The following is a 21,399-nucleotide window of genomic DNA, read 5'->3' on the forward strand; positions in this document are numbered from 1 at the left end:
ATAAAAGAGAACATGTTAACTTGACTGAGCACCTTGCTTGGACATATATTACTAAGTAATTTCGTTGTCTTTTCTGCACGATGAATTACCATTCTTTTTGTAATTTCAGCCTTCAAGATGGGGCGACGACCAGCTCGTTGGTAAGTTTGTTTTACTGTAAAATGATGTCTTTCAGGAATAGACAAAATGCATTTGACAGTTTCGGTTGATCATTATTAAGCTAACATTATAATCTCAATTATAAGTTACTATTTTGATCTTTCATCCATTTCATTGTTTCAAAAGTATTGCAATGTTTACATTTTGGTTACTGCTTTACAAATTAAAAAAGTTCGATACCAGCAATCTAATTCTTCATCCCATTAATATATACTTATAATTACATATCGATGGTGTACGCACGTCACTTTATCGCGTCGCGATATTAATTTTACATATCGACATGTTTTTCCAGTTACAGATATTGTAAAAACAAGCCATACCCCAAGTCAAGGTTTTGTCGTGGTGTCCCAGGTAAGCAACGTGGATGTACTATATACATTGAAGAATACTGTTTTGGGAGGTTCATATATAGGTAGCTTATGCACAAGCACTTTCATCCACTATTTATGTGACTTTCAATAATATATTTCAAACGTTACTGTTTAAGCAATTTCGTTTGTTTACTAACCAATCCACACGCCAACAGGGGAATAATGTAATAGACAATCTAGCTGTTTAAATCATGTGAAATGAAAAACTTGCTGTTTGATGTCCTTGAAATGATGTTCAGAGCTCCTCCATAGCAACAAATTTGTGTAATTCTCGCTTCTTACTTCAAAGTTAAAATTGTGATTAAAATACTTTACTAAACTATTATGCACCAAAATGAACACTGGTTTCATCTCTCTACAAACCAAAGTTCCTCAGTATTTGCTAGAATTCTCAACCTGCTGCTCTATTCAGTTTCTTTAAATGCAGAAGTTCCATCATTCATAGAAAATGGATTTTTGAAAGAACTAACAGATTGGTTGACCAAAAGTAGGGTGGCCAATGATCAATTTACAATTTATTGTTATGAGTCCCTTTTAACTATAGAGTATTTCCAGAAATTTTATGAGCACTATCAAAATTTTACGAGAATGGGACTTGGGATTCGCATGTAGCTTGATCACTGCCTGTGAAGTCTTGTATATAGTTAACAAAGTAGTCAACAGTAGATCTGAATGACATCTCACAGAGATCAGTTAAAAGCTCAACAACTTTGGCTCTGGCCTTTGACAACATCAAACTTTCATTTTAGTATATATTAAAAAAGGAGCATGACATGAACATGTGCCCTTACTCTTTGGAAGAATCCTTTGTCGACCCACGAACCCTGTACATTTATAAGTCTAGTTGAAAGGAATGTCATTAATATTCAGTCAGACAAAAAAAACTTGCCTCTCTATGGTAATGAACTGTCAAGACTGAAATTATTGCATAATACTATACTCTATAACCACCTTAAATACCCCAATAGGCACTTGCATCAAACTTTTTACCTGTGTATAACTACATACCACATATCCATCTCCCACATTTACTGTACCAGTGTCTATTTGATCTGGCACCTTGACTTTGTATGCACACTATATATTGCAGTTTTTTCAGTGTACCACAACTATAATATATTGCAAGATACAAGAGTGACACAGTTAATTTTGTGATTTAGTTCTAGAATGTCAACACTTATTCTCCAACATGAGATACATAGGTGATGAACTAGTATTAAAAGATGTTTCTAACCCATTATCTGGATGTGTTGACCTGCAGATCCCAAGATCCGTATTTTTGATCTTGGCAAGAAGAAAGCCAGGGTAGACGAGTTCTCACTATGTGTGCATCTGGTATCTGATGAGTATGAACAGTTGTCATCTGAAGCACTGGAAGCAAGCCGTATCTGTGCCAACAAATACCTTGTGAAGAACTGCGGCAAGGATTCTTTCCATTTAAGAATGCGAGTGCACCCCTTCCACGTTTGCAGGATCAACAAGATGTTGTCGTGTGCTGGAGCTGATAGGTAAATTTTGTTGCAGCTTTTTTCTCTCATTCAGAAATGAAAAGTGAAATGCATCTGTTAGTTACTTAAGAAAATTAATCTTGTTAACTTATCTTGATATCATGTGTCCCAAAGTGACATTTTATTTGACAATTAAAGTATATTTATTCTATATAGGATATTGACAAATTTATTGAGATCAATAATAAGCTATCTTACATCTCAAAGCATTTGTGAATGCTGATGCTAACAAGTTTAAGAAAGTATTAAACATACTGATATTCAACTTATGACAGAAAATTCAAGAGAAAAATCTAAATGCTCTTTGCCTAATACTTAAAATATCAAATGTGCTCTATATTTCTGTTTCATAAAGGTGTTAGTATAAATGTATCCCTAATCAAACTTATGCTGGTTAAACATGAAATTTCCAGGCTTCAGACAGGGATGCGTGGTGCCTTTGGTAAACCTCAAGGAACAGTTGCACGTGTGCACATTGGTCAGCCAATTATGTCATGCCGTGCCAGAGAAAGCAACCAGGCTGCTGTCATTGAGGCCCTCAGGAGAGCAAAATTCAAGTTCCCAGGCAGACAGAAGGTATCAACAATTTTTGGAAACTTAACCAATTTAAGTGTTGTCATTTTGCAGTCAAGCAGTGCCAGCTCCAAATCAACAAATATTGTTTATTTGGCCGTTCTTCTACTGCAATAGTAACACTTTGGTCGCTATATCAGCTCATTGTATCTCTTGATCTGATACGTTACCTCAGTTACAATTAAATTATCAAAGTCGGGCTGAAACAATGATGAAATGGAGTATCCAAATTGTTTAAAAACAATATACACAAAAAATTGGAGTGAGGGGTTACAAATATTTCTATTCAAGTTGAAAACCTTTTATATTTGACCATTTGGGGGAAATGAGTAATTTAAACCTGGGATAAACTTTCCTTTTATGTAATAAAGTATACAGAAATCAACACCTATTTAGCAGTACCAGCTCCAAATAAATCATCTTATTGTTAATTTTATCGTTCTGTTGCTGCAATATAAATAATTTGGTTGCTAAATCAGCCCACTTATATTTGTGCGCTTGTTAATTTAACTTTGTGACATCTCTATTTTTTCAGTGATATTAATTTTTTTCAAGTGAAAAAATGACACAAAACATCTTCAAGTATATAGATATGATGTATAAAATTTTTAATTGCTATACAATACATCCACAGGCACTGGCCTCATCTATCAATATTCTCGTCATATAATCAAGGATATTCAACTTCCTTGACCAAGTAAAACCACAAAGTTTCAGGAAACGAGTGATTGCCTCTGATCCATTCAAGATTTCTTGATGGGAATGGTCTGAATTTACAGATAATAGATTTTATGCCAATTTTTACATATGATTCAGCATATTTTGTGCCATTAAACTGAGATCAGATTTCTGCAAATACTGTTCAATTTCAGTTAAGAAGGCAGTTATCTGGCAGGGAATTTGGACACTGACACCCTATAGATTAACTTTAAAAATACCTTCACATGACATGTACTTTATCGAACTTTAATACAGTGTGAAAGTAATCATAATCCTTAAGCTTATCCTGTTCAGATTTAATACTTTTGATACACTTTATTATTGAAGCCACCATTTCGGCTTGAGAAACTGGAAATCAACACCAAATTTTCAAAATGGGGACTATCAACACAATGTTTATGAAAGTGTAAAGGTCATGTCCATTTTCCAAAATTGAAATGTCAGTAACACCAAAACTGTGTAACTGATTTACTCAAAAGGTTTAGTTACAATCACATTTCTAGGCCATTGGAGTTCCAAACCTTCATTAATACAGAAGTATATTGGTAGACCAGGCTAGTACCTGTGATTCATCAGTCTTTTAAAAATCTTCATCAATTTAAGGGTATGAATATTGCCCAGAGCTATTGAATATCAACACATGAATGGGCAACAGAAAATGTCAGGGATATTGATTGAATGTTGTAAAGCAGTACCAGCTCCAAATTGACATGTATTGTTAGTTTGATCGTTCTACTACTGCAATAGTAACACTTTAGTTGCCATATCAGTCCACTTCTATTGGTGGGTTTGTTAAATGACTTCAGTCACATCTAATTTATTATTGCATTAAATCAGTATGTAATGTCTCTTGATGGAATAGTTTCAGAACAGGCATGTACATTAATGCAACTGTGATAATGTAGTAATCAGCTCCTTATAACATCTAGTTATCGTTTTGATTGAAATAACCGCCTGTGTAATAAGCATTGTTTTCTGTTTATTCTTGTTATTGATTTACAAATGATGTTGCAAATCTAAAGAGGTGATAAGAAGTTATATATTCTTGTATCTCACCCGGACTTCTTGGCAGTCTTCTTATAAAGCAGTACCAGCTCCAAATTGACAAATATTGTTAGCTTGGCCGTTCTACTACTGCAATAGTAACACTTTAGTCGCTATATCAGCTCGCTGTACATTCAAGTGATTTGATACGTAACTTCAGTTACAATTAGGATAATGGTTTAATTACAGTCACAATGCTAGGCCATTGAAGTTCCAAACCCTCATTAGTATAAAAGCGTAGTGACAAACAAGGCTAGTACCTGTGATTTACCAGTCTTTTATAAATTTAAGGGTATGAATATAGTCCGGAGCTGTTGAATATTAACACATGATTAAGCAGTTGATGATTGTAAGGATATGGATTGAAAGTTGTAAAGCAGTACCAGCTCCAAATTGACATGTATTGTTAGTTTGATCGTTCTACTACTGCAAGAGTAACACTTTAGTTGCCATATCAGTCCACTTCTATTGGTGGGTTTGTTAAATGACTTCAGTCACATCTAATTTATTATTGCATTAAATCAGTATGTAATGTCTCTTGATGGTAAAGTTTTTAGCTCCTTATAACACCTAGTTATTGTTTTGATTGATATAACTGCCTGTGTAATAAGCATTGTTTTCTGTTTATTCTTGTTATTGATTTACAAATGATGTTGCAAATCTAAAGAGATGATCAGAAATTATATATTCTTGTATCTTTATAAAGCAGTACCAGCTCCAAATTGACAAGTATTGTTAGTTTGATCGTTCTACTACTGCAATAGTAACACTTTGGTCGCTATATCAGCTCATTGTATCTATCCAAGTGATTTGATACGTAACCTCAGTTACAATTAGGAAAATTTACGAGTATCTGATGTGTAAATAATGCTCTAGATATTAATGAATTTGAAATTGAATTAACCTCTGTTTACATGTATTACCAAAACAGAAACAGATTAACATTTTAGCCAGATCATATCTTCAATATGGTAATCACACTGTAGCCATTTAGTAACATGATTGTGCAACTGCTTTCCATGAACAGAACCCACTCTTTACAAGATTCTAATACTTTCTAGAAATGTATAAAATTGAATTCGTCAGATTTGTTAGACCACCATCATCAAATACTGTGGTCTGTCTGTCCATTCATCGACGGTCAGATGACTGTTAAGAGCCATTGCCCTGTTGGAATTCTGTGCTAATAGTTTATGGCTAATCCACCTGTTCTCTCTTTTTGCAGATCTTTGTCTCCAAGAAATGGGGCTTCACAAAGTGGGAGAAAGATGTATATGAGGAGATGAGACAAGATGGACGTCTCATTCCCGACGGTGTCAACTGTCAGTACAAACCAAACAAGGGTCCCCTGAGTGCATGGAAGTCCCTTACTACTGCTCGGCTGTCGTGAAATCTTTTCACATAAATTATAAAGACAAACCAATCCTGTGATTAAAATCTGGACACCAGGATATTTTCTGTTTTTGCCTTTTCTTTTTATGAAATTTTGATATTTTGCAATGAATATCCATCAAGATAGTTGTAACACAACAAGCTGAATGACGATGGATGGTCTCAAAAGTTTTATTGGCAATTCAAATGTAGATCTGATGCTGAGATAGTTCAATTTGTCAAAAGAATATACTAATAGGATTAGTAGATATCGGTATGTCCACTGTAAATACAGTTTTCACACCCAGTCTACCAGATATTACACATTGACCAAATTAATCCTACAACCAGTCAGCCACAGATTACCAACTTCTGTATCCGAGATACACAGAAATATGGTGTGCATTCATAATTCACAACCGGTCTACTAGATATTAGGTATTGATGAAATTAATCCTACAACCAGTCGGTCAAACATTACTATAACCTAGGAAACTGCAAAGTTGTGTGTGAATTTCGAATGAGCTCAAATCTCGTTACACAAGTAGTCTTATCTGCAATAGTTTCAGTCTATTATGACGAGCATGTAGACATAATGAATATGATCGTCATTAGTCAGTTTGATAGTACAGACTTTTTTGTTTTTTTATCCTTATGGTATTTTTACACAACCATGGCAGGTATAAAACTTCCTTCAGATATGACATTTATACAAAGGTCATCCACCTTGTGCTTCATTCAGTGTCGGTTCATGAGATCACTGATGATGCCAGTACCTAGTGCCTTTTTTATTTCAAAAACAATTAATTGAGCACGGCCATTTTCACTCTCCAAAATGTATAAATTCATCTAAAGTTTTCTCTGAAAAAAATAAATACTATTTTCATCTCTGAGAAAAAAAACATTGAAATATCCAATAACATTTTTTCTAGTTTTCAAATCCGAGACTGCAGTGACATGTGCATACCTAGGGAACATTCATAAATGGAAGACATTTGCTATTTAGGAAGTTACTATATGTTTATGGAAATAAGTATTGGTCAGAAATGAAAACCTAGAAGATATATATATATATACAATGTTCTGCCTCTGTGTTTCAAGTCATTTGTAAAATGTGATGAAATTGCATCTTATTTATTCCAAAATATACTAAAAACTAAAAACACTTGTAAAATATTGTTACCATCATCAAAATATTTCATTTTAAGAGATTTTTGAAAATGATTCAATTCTACCTAATGTCAATAATACTGATAAATATCGTCTTTGTCATGATAGACTTTGTGTTGTTCCAATAGCAAGATCTCTTATACATGATTGTATTGTGTGTTTCTCTCCAAAAATTATGTCTGAATGGAACAAACCATCTAGTTTATTTCCTACAATATCATCCATTAGTGCAATAAAAAAGATGCTTATTTCAATCATTGCTGATGTTCAACACGGTGCACTTTTATTTTTAAAGTTAATTCAGACATGAAGATAACTTTAAATTTATGTAAATTGAGAAATTAGTTAATTTCCACCATAGAAATAGCCTTATCTACTTGTGGTCATCTGGTACTTTCTTCATCAACCAAAGGAACTTGAGTGATCGTATTCCTATAAATATTAAAATATTTCTTGATACTGAAATAGGCTAGATGCAGTTATGAATAAATCTGTTCTCGAGTTAATTCGGAGATTTATTAACAATATCTGGAATGTCTCATTCATACAATGTTGTGTCAAGTTTTTGTCGGTTATCTATATGGGTTCAGCACAACAGGTTGAGTGTGTATGGAGGAGTTGTCTGTGCTTCACTCCAATAAAGGTGAATTTGGACCAATTCCTTTTGTAATCGTTCAGTGATATCTGATTGTATGGCTGTTTCCATTTGACGTCGGTCGCAGATTTATTCCAGCTCATTGACAGTAACAACTGAGAATGTTAGGAAAAGGCTGAATCATCAGCCATGTAGAAACTGGTTGAGGCCGCAGAATGAACCAGATGCTGGACATAGCAACATCTGAATGCTGGAAGGTGGCATCTAAGAAGTAGTGACCCACAAAGTGGAGGATGTCGTGGCTCAAGGTTAAAACATCAGGGGATGTCTGATACCAGGGGGTAGTTAGGTGAAGGGAGCTGACAATTATACACCAAGGGGCAGAAGTAACCGCATGTCAGGGGGTAGTTAGGTGAAGGGAGCTGACAATTATACACCAAGGGGCAGAAGTAACCAGGATACCAGGGGGTAGTTAGGTGAAGGGAGCTGACAATTACACACCAAGGGGCAGAAGTAACCAGGCATGTACAGAGGATGCCAGATACCAGGGGGTAGTTAGGTGAAGGGAGCTGACAATTTTGCACCAAGGGGCAGAAGTAACCAGGCATGTACAGAGGATGCCAGATACCAGGGGGTAGGTGAAAAGAGCTGACAATTTTGCACCAAGGGGCAGAAGTAACCAAGCATGTACAGAGGATGCCAGATACCAGGGGGTAGTTAGGTGAAGGGAGCTGACAATTACACACCAAGGGGCAGAAGTAACCAGGCATGTACAGAGGATGCCAGATACCAGGGGGTAGTTAGGTGAAGGGAGCTGACAATTACACACCAAGGGGCAGAAGTAACCAGGCATGTACAGAGCATGTACAGAGGATGCCAGATACCAGGGGGTAGTTAGGTGAAGGGAGCTGACAATTTTGCACCAAGGGGCAGAAGTAACCAGGCATGTACAGAGGATGCCAGATACCAGGGGGTAGTTAGGTGAAGGGAGCTGACAATTTTGCACCAAGGGGCAGAAGTAACCAGGCATGTACAGAGGATGCCAGATACCAGGGGGTAGTTAGGTGAAGGGAGCTGACAATTTTGCACCAAGGGGCAGAAGTAACCAGGCATGTACAGAGGATGCCAGATACCAGGGGGTAGTTAGGTGAAGGGATCTGACAATTATACACCAAGGGGCAGAAGTAACCAGGCATGTACAGAGGATGCCAGATACCAGGGGGTAGTTAGGTGAAGGGAGCTGACAATTATGCACCAAGGGGCAGAAGTAACCAGGCATGTACAGAGGATGCCAGATACCAGGGGGTAGTTAGGTGAAGGGAGCTGACAATTATGCACCAAGGGGCAGAAGTAACCAGGCATGTACAGAGGATGCCAGATACCAGGGGGTAGTTAGGTGAAGGGAGCTGACAATTATGCACCAAGGGGCAGAAGTAACCAGGCATGTACAGAGAATGCCAGGAATACAAGCATAATAAGATGTGCTTTAAGTTAACATTACCACCACAACTGGTAGTGCCTAAGTATTGTGACTTACAATATATCTCAAGTAACTCATTATTATTCCAATACCTTTCATCTTTCATTTGTTATCTAATATATCTAATGATATGAATAACTGAATTGGAGAAAGAATGGATTATGAAAGCTAACAGGATCCGTGTGTTATTCTTATGTCAAATGGTTACAAATAATGGATAAATAAACTTTATTTTGATAAATAAAAACTTTATTTTATGGAACTTCAGTGTGGACAATTCTTAACAGTATGAGTAATGAAGTAACACAAAATGAAACAAAGATAAAGCAATTCCATATATATGTATATCCAAACTGCATGCAAGCAATATTCTATGGTTTCTGTGGTGAAAATGTATCAGTAATGTTGATGGTTCTGATCACGGTTTATCCTCATTTATGGAAATAACCCCACCAGGATTCATATTCATCTTTGAGGGATCAAATGGCTGTCCTTTAAATGGTGACCCCTCAGCATCCCAGGCTTCTCGAAGTAAGTTGTGGACTTTCTAGAATGATAGAATTACAACATTATTCCATAGAAAGAAAGAACACAACATTATTCCATAGAAAGATAGAACACAACATTATTCCATAGAAAGATAGAACACAAATTTATTCAATAGAAAAGATCAGCACAATAGTAGTTCTTTTGATTTGGAACTCTTTTGAAATCAAGGTGATTTCAGTCATGACCTTCAAGCAACTGAAAACAACCAAGCTTAATAATCTCAAAATTTCCTTATCTTCTTCTCATGTATCCAAATTATTGCAAGAAAAGTTTCTATATATGGAAGTATAAACCAATGATCTCTCATTAACAAAGTATTTTGAGTTCAGTTCAGAACATACTCGTCTAACTGCTTCGAGGTATGTTTTTATGATTGTAATACTTGTAGAATTTGAAGAAAAAAATGAAAGATATGGTTTTTCATCTTTCAGAAATGTTTTCCAGCCATTTGCCCCCATATGTTGCAGTGTATTGATGAGATTAAGTCTTATTTAAACTCTAGTATGAAGATTCAAAGAAGGAAAATATCTCCTTTGTAATAACAAAAACTCCTATTGTGTCCGAGCAGTACCAACTGATCAGTGATTTGTATATAGCTATGTTATGTCGCAAGAAGTTTGACGAGCCAACATTTAAATAATGTATCCCCCTATTTGTGACTTTATGGTTCATGGCCACATTTTTATAAGAAACTAGCTATTACTTCAATCATGGAGTTACTTTTACACTTTGTTGGAAAAATGTACAAACTGAATTCAACAACATAACAAAATTTGTTATTGAAGCTAACTAGAGGCAAGTTCTACCCTGTAAAATTTCTATAGTCTGGCTGTTCTATCAAATTCAGTTACCAATACAAATAAACAACAACCAATCACTGCCATGTTTCTAAAGATGATGCATGGGCGTACCGTTTCTGGTTTGACATAAATGTTAGAGCTTTAGTCGTCATGAAAACAACTTCAGCTTTCTCTGAACAAATGCATTACAAGCTACTGAAGTGAGTTAAGTCATGGTACGGTTAAGGTAACCATAATGATCAAACTTGTCCTTATTACCTAGATTGCATGTCAAAGATTTTTTTTTTTAAATTAGAAAATGATATATTCTGGTCTTTTCAATGATTTTCACTTAAAACCGTTACCTTTTCTTCACTAGTAGGGAGTCCTAGTCTTTTTTGTCGCTCATTATACATCATCTCACCAATCTTAGCTTGGGCCTCGTCATCTAGGTCGGTCATCGGGCGACTGGCATCAATCTTCCTTACATTAATCTTGGATTCTGATGAAAGTAAAGCCTCCCACCACCTCTCCTCTTTCTTCTCCAAATTTACCTGAAAAATATTCAAATATGCAATAGTAAGATTTTCCATCAATTAATCTTATGCCACCAACTACAAGTGGATATATACAATGTAGTACAAACATTTCTGTGGAATATACATATTTAATGGTATGTTAGTGCACCATGATGTTGAATATGTAGTATAGAAATGTTAGCAACCAATGAAGGTAAAACATCTGAAACTTAATCTCATTTATTTACATTTCCCCAGAAGTTGTATTAACAATTACTGTAGTATGTTACTGCACCAACCACTATCAATGTTATTGGAAAATTACATGCATCTTGCAATGCAGGTTCATCTTGAAGGGGTGTAGTACAAAATGTAAAGTTAATTTTCAAAAATCACTTCATATGTTAAATTGGAACAGCATAAAATTTCATACATTTCAGAAAGATTAATGTACTTAATATTTAAGTGCTATGATCTCAATTACAGATTGAAGTTTTTACATCCGTACAATACCTTTGGGACAAATATGTACATCGTAACCTGGCAGTACACAGAGCTAAGGGTTGAATACCTACAGACACTTCAAAAATCAGGTACTTGAGTAATCAGACAGTACTAAATAGTAAAATATCTTACATGTACATGGTCACCAGGCACCAGACTCCACATGGACTCCTCCTTCATGACCTCCCAAGACAGGTCATCATCCACAATATCTAACCATTGCCCAGTGTCCTGTTTATGGGAGACTTTCAGTCGCTTTCTCTCTATCACAACTTTAACATCTTTGCCTTTGGTTAAATACTTTGGTACCTAATTTACATAAAAAAGCATAAAAAACATTAGTACAATATCTTAACTATACATGTTTTCATAAATTTTAGAAATTCTTCACATGAAACCACTTCAATCACTTGTAATCTCTTCTAACCTGCCTCATGAACAAGGATATATTGCCTTCACCTATCAGTTCCATTTCAAAATTACTTCAATGACAATTGCTAAATACATGCATACCTTTACACTATATTCCTTGTAAAGTACATGAACATTAGAATATACATGAAGAAAATCTATCATTTATAGCAGAGTCTGGTAAACGACTCCTTTATATACACATACTTTGATCTGTGCATCAACATCATTAATAGTTTGCGACCAAGAGTAGTTGTCCCTCATAGCTCCATTGTGACTGGCAGGGTTGGCCTGAAATGTCTGTTGTTGTCTATAAAATAACATTAAGAAAAGTATGACCCATGTGATAGTTTCATGTTCTGAAGTAATGTTATCCTGTACCAGTAACAGAAGTCAGAGATAGGGCTTATAACATGATAACGAAAAAGTGCTTGTTTGTAATTCTACTGAAAAACAATAGAAACGTTAGGGCTTATTGCCAGTTTGGGCTTATTGAGGATAAATACACAAAGTTTTCCAGTTGATGGTTCAGAAGGCACTTGATTTATTTGTATGCTTTAATTTTTAAGAGAGAGAGTTATCAGAAAAAAATTTCCTTATGGTTTTTGTGTTTAAATCTGTCGAAGTTCAATAGGCTTAATCACTGTTCCTCACCAATAATTTCATTATTCACTTCAGACAACTTTTTGAAATGCATGTACTACTACTGCTGTGATGATTTAAAAGTAGTATTCATTTAAATATTCTATGAGATTTGGGACCCACCATTGTTTGGTCTTTGTATTTTTTTTTTTTTTTTTTTTATTCTTTCCACTGTATTTGGTCTTCATTGTACGGAATTTGAAAATTTGGAAGAAATAGTGATAATAATCTTTAAATGCCAAATCAAGATGGCTACTTCTCAATCAGTCCCAAAATCAAGACGGCACAACTAAGGACCAATTGGAAATTACATACAAAATTTGAGCCATACACCAAATTTGGAGAACATTGGACTACAGATTATCACATGGAAAGTAACAAAATGGTAAATTTTCGTCATTCGAAGTCCTATCACTTTTGCATGTATACATAGATTTTACTGGTAATTGATCCTACGCCACGTCTCATTAATAGAAAGCCACATACCAAATTTAGTGAGAATCCGGCAACAAATACACAAGTTATGGTGCGGAAAGGAAAAAGAGACTGACAGACAGGCTGATTTCTATAGTGCACCCGCAATCAAAATGTGGGACCCAAACAAGAATACTAAAGACCAAAGACAAAGGGCAGTTTGAATAGCATACCATGGTGGTTTAAATATAAACTGAAGACTTTTTTATTTATGTACTACCTAGTAAGCTCTGGATCTTCATCTTTATTTTCACTGCTTGAGTCTGATGGTTTGTTTTCAACTCGACTGTGATCCTCTGTTGCCATTGGTTCTGGAGCTTCCTGGGTACCTGAAGTTTTAGCAGGCTCCTTTGGAATGACAGGCTCACTTTCGACCTCACCAGCAGGTTGGTCAGATGTTGATACTTCCACAGTCTTAACAGCTGCTGGAGCTATTGTATCAGTAGGCTCCAATGCCACTAGCAAGCAGAGAAAAAACTACTTAAGATACTTCATTTAAAATACTATTCTTGTACCAATGTAATCAGATTATGTGTAATTACTGCATTAAAAGCAACAGATGTTGTCATTAGCGATATTACACATAACAAAAAAGAAAACTTTTCTTTAATAGTAACTCAAATTTTGATGATTTTTCATTTTACCATTATAGTGTAAAAACAGGATCCTGGATCTTTCTAAATGCTTTATCTCATCAAATGTATTCTATTCTGAACAGTATTTTATTCCAAACGCTTAACAAAATTACATATACACATGCTACATGTGCGATGGGAAAACAAGCTTAGATGTTAAATTGCCTAAAACATTCCATACCTAGATAACAATGTTAACTAAAGGCTAATAACTGTATATATTCTGTGATATGGCCAAAGGTCAACACATCACTTCTTACATCAAGTCTGTGAGTGGACAGAACAACAAAACATCTTTAGTTTACAACCATAATTTTACTGAACATCAATATGTATTGGTGGGCTTAATACCATACATTAGCTACTTACTGGATGAAAATGGTACTACCCTTTGATCAGACAACTTCCTATCAGGATATCAATATTTCCTTGTGTGTCACAGATATGGAAAATCTGAAATTACCTAACCAACCAAGGGGAATAACTCCTAAGAAAATGACTGAAAAATAATCTGCCGCCAACAACTACATCAAAATAAAAAATGTACTCTATTGCATTTGGTCAACATCTTGAAACAGTAACAAATCAGGGAAATCTTTCTGAATGATTACTTTAAAAGAGAATATCTCTTTCCAAACTCATCATAATGAAAATAAATTGCAAATGCACAACTTATAATGTGCACCAAGTTCAGTCACTGAGAGTAACACCTCTGTTTATGTTTATATCAAATTGAGTTCCATGCACCCAAGTATATTCCAGTCAAAATTTCTTGAAATCTACTCAGATAACAGACATATGAGGAAAGACAGGTGAACCACTTCAGTATATCCTTTTGTTACCTTTCTTTTTCCTTGTTTTTTCCTTTTCTTCCTCATCCTTTCTTGCCAAGTCTTCATACTGTTTATATGACTGTCAAAATAATCCATGTGCAACCATTAACAATGTTTGTTATGCTTTCAACTGCATGTATACAAAAAATATCTCTTGGAGAAAGGCTAGTAAAACAAAGTTTAAAAGGTTTAAGTTAGAAAGTTCATAATGTAAAAATGTAAACCAGTTATATAAGCAATAACAATATATCAATAACCTGTTTTTTCCTTGTTAATACAATAAGTTTTTTGAAACTAGTGGTAACAAGGATTCTTTTAGGACAGACAGACAATTTATAAAGGATGATTTTAATAGCACCATCTCATTATAGTGGGCTAAAAATTATGAACAGCAATGGCATCTTCTTCACTCAGAACCTACATTGAGTAAAATCTTCACTGCCACTCCTGCAGGAAATCCAAGACGGTCCGTCTTCTGCTTCATTAAGCGATAAAAGTCAGTTCTGAAAAAGAAGGCTTTTATTATTATCCTCCATAAATCAAATTAAATGATAGTTAAACCTATTTGAATTTACTGAAGACTTTGAAAGGCCTCCATGACATATTATACATGCCTTGCTGAACAGGTCACCCATATTTATCTTGAACATGGGTCCAGGTAACATTCAACATAGGACAATTTGTGACTTACAGATGTATTTTAAACAACATAAAACACCAAAATTTATTATGTTTCATACACAGTCCCACCTCTTTAGGTTATTATAAACCAAATATATACCAGTAAATTTCTGATAATAAATGTTATGCTCATGCAGTTTCATATCACACATTAAGTAAATATGTTAACTCCATGGGGTTAGGTGTTTGTGCCAAGTCTCTGTGCCTTCATACACATCACAAGGTCCACACCTTTTATTTTTACCTACTTTGCAAAAGCTTTATATTCATCTATTCTATTCACATATTAATCGCAATTCGAAGTTTGGTTGCTTGGCCAGGGAGATCTTGTTGAAATATACATTGTGATGCAAACTGTAATGAAGACTATTGTAACATGCAAAAGCACTTCTCTTTAACAAAACCGATTTAGAATATAATGCAACGCAATGACTTGTGGTCATGAAGTCTGATAATAATCTGTCACAATAAAATAGGCATATCCATGTCATCCTACTGACTTTCTGTAAAGAAATCCGAACATGGCGTCCAAAAACCCAGCAATCTGTCCCTCATGTTGTAAAATTCCTAGCAGGGCAGTGTCATACTGCTCCCTCATTCCCGCCATATTGTTTTTGCTTCACAATATCGAGGTTAGTAAAATGTTTCCACCTTGAATTCCTTCATTTAGAGCGTTTAGAAGATTTAGCATAGTCTTTCGTTCGGAATTCCTTTGCATTGTTCATATGTGTTGTAGAATAATACCATCATGGCGGTAGTTAGCGCTGGGTTTGCGGTACTGTGTGTCGGTATTCTTGTTTATGGAGTTCTGGACATTTTGACAAATTTTGAAGAAAACAAATGTGAAATGACGTTCATGTTTGAAATGCCAGAATATGTGGTTGGTATATATTCCTTGTCCAGATCTTAAGCACCGATGAACAAGTGGGAAGTCATTACGCGGTTCACTGATAGTGCGTTTTTTTACATACAGACAATATATTCTCGATAAATAGACTTTGTGCCAGCATGCACAGCTAGCTATCAGTTTCATATCTAGTATCGGGGACGTTTAATACTAATGTGATAATAATAATGTATTATACTTCCATGCTAGTATCTAGCTATCATTAATAGGTCCGTTCACTGCAGACAGCAATGTACTCATACGCTGGTTCGCAGACAACAAATTACTAGTAAATCCAGAAAAAATTCAGGCCATTGCTATTTGGGGGAAAAGCACACAAAAAGAAATATGTAGGTTTTAGTAGCTCATAAGAGCTAATGTTTCACTGTTTAATGCATCTATTTTAAATAAAACTTTTGAACTTTGCCCGTCCTTCTGTCTCCATTGGTATGTTTCAATTTTCATGGGCTTTCAAATGTATTTCATTTAAGGCAAACATTACAAGTTACAGTAATTCACAATGTTGACTTGCACACAGAGTTAAATATGGTCTCAGTCACTCAGCAGACAGAACATACTTCAGTTGATAGACCCATTGATAATCTTTATGCTAGAGACCTGAATTAGATTTATGAAATAACGCTCCATATAAATGTGTTCTGTGTTCCCCAAAAATTATTGGGGTACCATATAGTCGCTGCCTGGTCAGTATGTACATCTTTCCATCTTTCCTTCCATCTTTCTTACGATCCTTTCTTGTCTGGAGCATGATTTGCCAACAGTCAATCAAGGATCATGAAACTTGGTGTATGCATTGGCCATACTATGGTGATGTGCAGTGTACAAAGTCCAGGGCCCGTATCTCCTTAATTACTTAGTTCTTGCCCTTTGTTAAAATCTCATGTCCAGAGAAAAAGTGTTAGTTGCTTGCATTTAAAATAGAATAATGACACTTGGTGTATACATTGATCATACTAAGATGATGTGCATTGAACCAAATTCAGGAACCTTGACCACTTGATTGCAGAGTTATTGCTTTTTATTTAAAATTTCTTGTCTGGAGCATAACTTTGCTTTTATTTAAGCTAGGATAATGAAACTTGGTGTGTACATTAATCATACAAAGGCAATGTGCAGTGCACCAATCAATTAATTACAGAGTTATTGTTCAAATTCTGTGTATGGAGCATGACTTGGCCTACTGTTAAACTGTTAGATAATGAAACTTGATGTATGCACTGGTCATACAAAGAGGATGTGCAGTGTATCAAAGTTCAGGTCTGGAATCCCTTAATTACAAAGTTAGTCCTCTTTGTTTAAATTTTATGTCCAATGAAGTCCTTTTAGGAGAGTGTTCATCTGTTTCATTTATACTCTTGTTCCTTGTACTGTTACATTGTACCTGACAAGTCCCATGGATAGTAATAATTTGAGTCTTTGATAAAAAAAGCAAATCAATATGACTGGTGTAACCTATGGTCTTTGTTAATCAGCTGATGCACCATACTTCCATGGTTCAGTTGGTAGCACTGTTATCAAGTTGGAAACACTTGCTCAATTCCTGTCTGATTACTTGGCAGGAAATGTGTTTGTCACTGTTCTGTTACAAATTTACAAAAATGAATATCATGTATATCCGGTAGATTAAAAGATTGTGCCTCAGTTTAATGTTCACTGTAGTGACACAATTATAGGATGATAATTAATTAATTTCCTTAACAACTGGTTATAAAAACTCTCAGAAAGCCAGTCATTCTCTAATTTACAAGTACTTCAGATATCTTTGTCTATTACAGCTGAGGATGACTTGTACATAAATTTAGAGTTTGGAATTTCGTCTTTTTCATTGAAATTTACATAACACACTGTATTATATACATGTACATTATATTCATAGAAACTGGTATTGAAACAGTTTTCATTTGTTTTTTTTTTATTTCCCCCCCCCCCGCCCTGCCCCCCTTCTCCCAAATGATTGTTTTTGTTGCATCTATAAATGTTTATGAACTATGTCAGCTCCCTTAGAAAGTTAGTATCAGATATTATGGAGAAAGCTTCCAATCTATTAAAGGACTGAAGTATATATATGTTTTATATCAACTTTAGAACATTCCCTTTGGAGATGAGGTGAAGAAAACCTATCCCAGATATGGGCTGTATGTGTATGGGGAAGGGTAAGTACACCATCATAACTGTTACAGATATGTCAAGCTTTAAAGCTAGGGACAAACTTAAAACACATCAAACCATTGATAAGATATTGTGACTGAGCCCTTAGGATATTCAAAATTTTATGAAAAGTTGACTTACTAATCAATATTAAAGTGATTAAACTAATGATGTGAATCTACTGATTGATAATAAGACATCAGACACAGAAAAGGTGTTCAGAGAAAAAATAACTTCATAACATAGTGGTAACCCTATTGTAAAATGGCAACTGGACATTGTGAACATTCAGGTCTATTGACAGGTTTTTATAGTAGACTTAACGTAATCAAATTAGCAATACAGTGATGTGCAAATTACACAAAAAAAAAACAAAACTAGTTTAGTCTTGACTCATTTTGATCATTAATGCTCATGCATGATAGCTATTTTTGAAGTCCTGAATTATTTGTATTTCAATATTCAAGATCATTTCAAATTATGATGTCATGTTTAGTAATTTGATTTTCATTTTGTTTATAGGGATTATGCCAGATATGTAAGGTATGTTATGTTTTTTTTAATCAAATAAAGGTAATGTTTGTATCATCAATTCGGTGCTTCTTATCTTGGACAATTTATGCATCAAACCATTGTATTCTTACAGTTTTTTTTCTTCCCAAATGTTGTTGAAAGATGATTATGACAACTCTATCAGATAATGATCCTCATTTCTCCATATTGACTTTTTCTGTACATGTTGAGCTCTTGTTCCTGTGATGATCTTTTCACCACAAGGAAATCTCTTACTCCTCATAACACATTAGAGATTTGGCTTATTACCCAAAAAAAGATGCAGCGTTTGTTGGTAATCCAGTTAAAACAGCAATAGCCATAGTTCAACTTATAGTCTTTTCAGTAATATGATGATCCTTCTGCTATCCACACTGATGATCTGTCCACCACAGAAAGACTCCATTACATCTGATGGTTATTCAGTGATGTTTTGCTTTCATCTCTGATTGATCAAACCTGATATAAGTTGTATTAATGTTGAAACAACTTAGAAATCTGATGTAAACATCATGTTTGTATTCAAATTAATTCAGTGAAACTTGGTCTGGTTTTAAACAGTTGTCTGTGACTTCCTACTCAACAATGTTTTAATGATTTTGATAAGTTTGTTAATGTCAAAAATCAAGTCAAACAAATGATTATGCATTATCAGAATCTAAAACTGATTTGATTAACAAGTATATAGTACATATTAGTATCAGTAATTTATTGGAATTTTATTCCTTATTCTATAGTGACATGAATCTTCAGGGAGTACCTGTCCTCTTCATTCCTGGCAATGCTGGTAGTCACAAACAAGGTAAGAGGGATTAATTTCAGGGTAATTCTAAATCAGACAACTTTCCATCTACCTTTTAAAGCTGATCATATTTTGTCAAAATTACCAGTAATTTTAAGAATTTGTTATATTTTCTAATGAAATGATATAAACTACTCGGTAGATATTGGATGAGACGTGAATTTACCACTGTAAACCATATAATTTCTGTGAACTTTGGATAATCTTACTACTTTATTTTTAACTTACAAAGCTCATCAGTGTATTTAATGTCACATTTTACTACAGACAGAATTGTCCTGACATTGAAATGAAATTGGTTTAGAAGCTTGTAGGAAGATTTTTTTCAAATACAAAAGCATGTTATTCAAAATCATCTTTTCCTTAGAGGCCAATTTGTAAATGAGATGTTGTAGCATATTATATTGTTTTCACATTTTAATGTGTTCTGGTTCTTCCTGCCTGCAGCCCGATCCCTAGCATCAGTGGCATTAAGACGTGTTGAGGAAAAAAAACCTAACTTCCATTTCAATTACTTCACAGTGGATTTAAATGAGGTGAATCTTCTAAACTATTTCCATCCTTTTTTTCAAAGACTACTTTTCAGCATGTTATAAAGGTAGGGTCTCATTTGCCAAGGATGGTCATTATCAGGGTCTTACCTGTATCATTTAAGGTACATCAAACGAATCTCAAGGTTGCATAACTTTACATTATAATGACTTTGAACTTGGGTGTTTTTGCTATGACATATTCCAGCTGTGCAGAGAGCAAAAGTGGTTGTAACCGCTGGAGTATTGAGGATGTAGTAATACTGTTGGTATTTGTTTGCTTATGTTATTTTCTTACGTCATTGTTTTATTTTTTATTTGTTGGGTAGTGACTTAACATACTGTCTTGTCTATAGCTGTGATGGCATATCTTGCTGTTTTGTTTGTAGGAGATGATGGGTCTGTATGGTGGGACATTACAGGACCAGACCGGTAAGTTCATTACAGTATTTTCTGGATTATAAGCCGCACATTTTTCCTTGTGAGTTGGGCGTGCCACTTATATACTGGTGTGCCATATATGTGGACAAAAAATCGGCAGAATGAAAACAACAATAAAGAAGGAAGCGTAACCATACACCAGTAAGAGACGATACAGAGTTTGTTTTTTTACAAGTACCTGCCCGTCACATGTTTGTGACTGTAATAGATGGTCTAGAGGCGTCATTTGCAATCATATACGGGATTATTTGAAGATTGAAATCAAAATAACATTATCATGGGTTTAATTAATCATACCTTTTGATATGAATCACAATAATATCGTCTTGACTTTCTCGGTTATTTCAAAGCCATAGAGGAAGTTTACAATAGTCTTTTGCATCCTGGGATCGATAGGTCATGGAGTTATATGTAAAATTCTAGAATAACTGCCAAGCTTGTTTATGAAATGAATGACTTTGTGTAGCTTACAAGAAGAAATAATTTATTGGACTATAAGAGTTTGGTTAGCATGCAAGGGTCTTCGTTAATATTTAACAGTTCAGACACTGATGGAGAGATTGTTTGATAAAGCATATGTAACATCTGGCCCATATGTCTGTGCATAGACAATTTGTAAAGGCACCCAAGCCAAACAAGTTTGATGTTTACTATTTTATATTTTTTGAAATGTAACAGTGAGATAAAGGATTATCTGTATATAACTCATTTGAAAACTTTATTAAATGTTTCACTGATGATCTTGATAAATTGCCCTCCGTTTTCTGTAATATCAATGAAGAAAATATTCCTTGTTTCATAAATGTTCAGTTGTTTACTCTGAAACTGCTTTGTGCAGTTGATATCATTAGTTTTAGATGCACAAGGAAGTGAAAACCTTTTAAAAACCACTTAACATAGCTAGAAGCGTCAGTATCAACAGGAAATCGATAAGGCTTTCAATGTGATGGATGATTACAACATGAAATCATTGATGTACCAGGTACTGTACCAAATTTT

The 21,399-nt window shown here is 34.7% G+C and overlaps 3 protein-coding genes across 3 annotated transcripts in view; 2 read left to right on the plus strand and 1 right to left on the minus strand.

Moving 5' to 3' along the window:
* Positions 1-49: 49 nt before the first annotated feature.
* On the plus strand, positions 50-5,831 carry LOC132543868 (large ribosomal subunit protein uL16-like). Its single transcript, XM_060207386.1, has 5 exons — positions 50-140; positions 455-513; positions 1,795-2,041; positions 2,455-2,617; positions 5,604-5,831. The coding sequence occupies exons 1-5, from the start codon at positions 118-120 to the stop codon at positions 5,766-5,768; spliced, it is 657 nt and encodes a 218-aa protein (XP_060063369.1). The 5' UTR covers positions 50-117; the 3' UTR covers positions 5,769-5,831.
* A 3,400-nt stretch (positions 5,832-9,231) lies between these two features.
* Positions 9,232-15,627, minus strand: LOC132543912 (nudC domain-containing protein 3-like). The gene is made up of 8 exons (XM_060207463.1): positions 15,521-15,627; positions 14,761-14,842; positions 14,349-14,418; positions 13,092-13,329; positions 11,963-12,065; positions 11,477-11,653; positions 10,688-10,876; positions 9,232-9,541 (listed from the first exon to the last, which is right to left on the minus strand). Exons 1-8 carry the CDS (start codon positions 15,625-15,627, stop codon positions 9,413-9,415), a joined length of 1,095 nt encoding a protein of 364 aa, XP_060063446.1. The 3' UTR covers positions 9,232-9,412.
* Positions 15,628-15,768: 141 nt separating this feature from the next.
* Positions 15,769-21,399, plus strand: part of LOC132543916 (GPI inositol-deacylase-like) — a 48,499-nt gene continuing 42,868 nt past the window's right edge. Inside the window, exons 1-6 of the mRNA XM_060207468.1 lie at positions 15,769-15,900; positions 18,013-18,080; positions 18,598-18,618; positions 19,365-19,429; positions 19,877-19,965; positions 20,349-20,391. Of these exons, the coding sequence (XP_060063451.1) occupies positions 15,769-15,900; positions 18,013-18,080; positions 18,598-18,618; positions 19,365-19,429; positions 19,877-19,965; positions 20,349-20,391 (418 nt within the window). The remainder of the gene's footprint in view (positions 15,901-18,012; positions 18,081-18,597; positions 18,619-19,364; positions 19,430-19,876; positions 19,966-20,348; positions 20,392-21,399) is intronic.

The sequence above is a fragment of the Ylistrum balloti genome, unplaced genomic scaffold (genome assembly GCF_031769215.1).
Source record: "Ylistrum balloti isolate Yb309-2 unplaced genomic scaffold, AGI_CSIRO_Ybal_v1 Utg369772, whole genome shotgun sequence".
Classification (NCBI taxonomy): domain Eukaryota; kingdom Metazoa; phylum Mollusca; class Bivalvia; order Pectinida; family Pectinidae; genus Ylistrum; species Ylistrum balloti.

Coding starts and splice junctions, on each gene's coding strand:
- LOC132543868 (XM_060207386.1), top strand. CDS start 118: ATGGGGCGACGACCAGCTCGTTG. Junction 141..454: donor GGGCGACGACCAGCTCGTTG/GTAAGTTTGTTT, acceptor ATGTTTTTCCAG/TTACAGATATTGTAAAAACA. Junction 2,618..5,603: donor AGTTCCCAGGCAGACAGAAG/GTATCAACAATT, acceptor CTCTTTTTGCAG/ATCTTTGTCTCCAAGAAATG.
- LOC132543912 (XM_060207463.1), bottom strand. CDS start 15,627: ATGGCGGGAATGAGGGAGCAGTATGACACTGCCCTGCTAGGAATTTTA. Junction 12,066..13,091: donor GAAGATCCAGAGCTTACTAG/GTAGTACATAAA, acceptor GTTATTTTATAG/ACAACAACAGACATTTCAGG. Junction 10,877..11,476: donor TGCCTGGTGACCATGTACAT/GTAAGATATTTT, acceptor AATATTTTTCAG/GTAAATTTGGAGAAGAAAGA.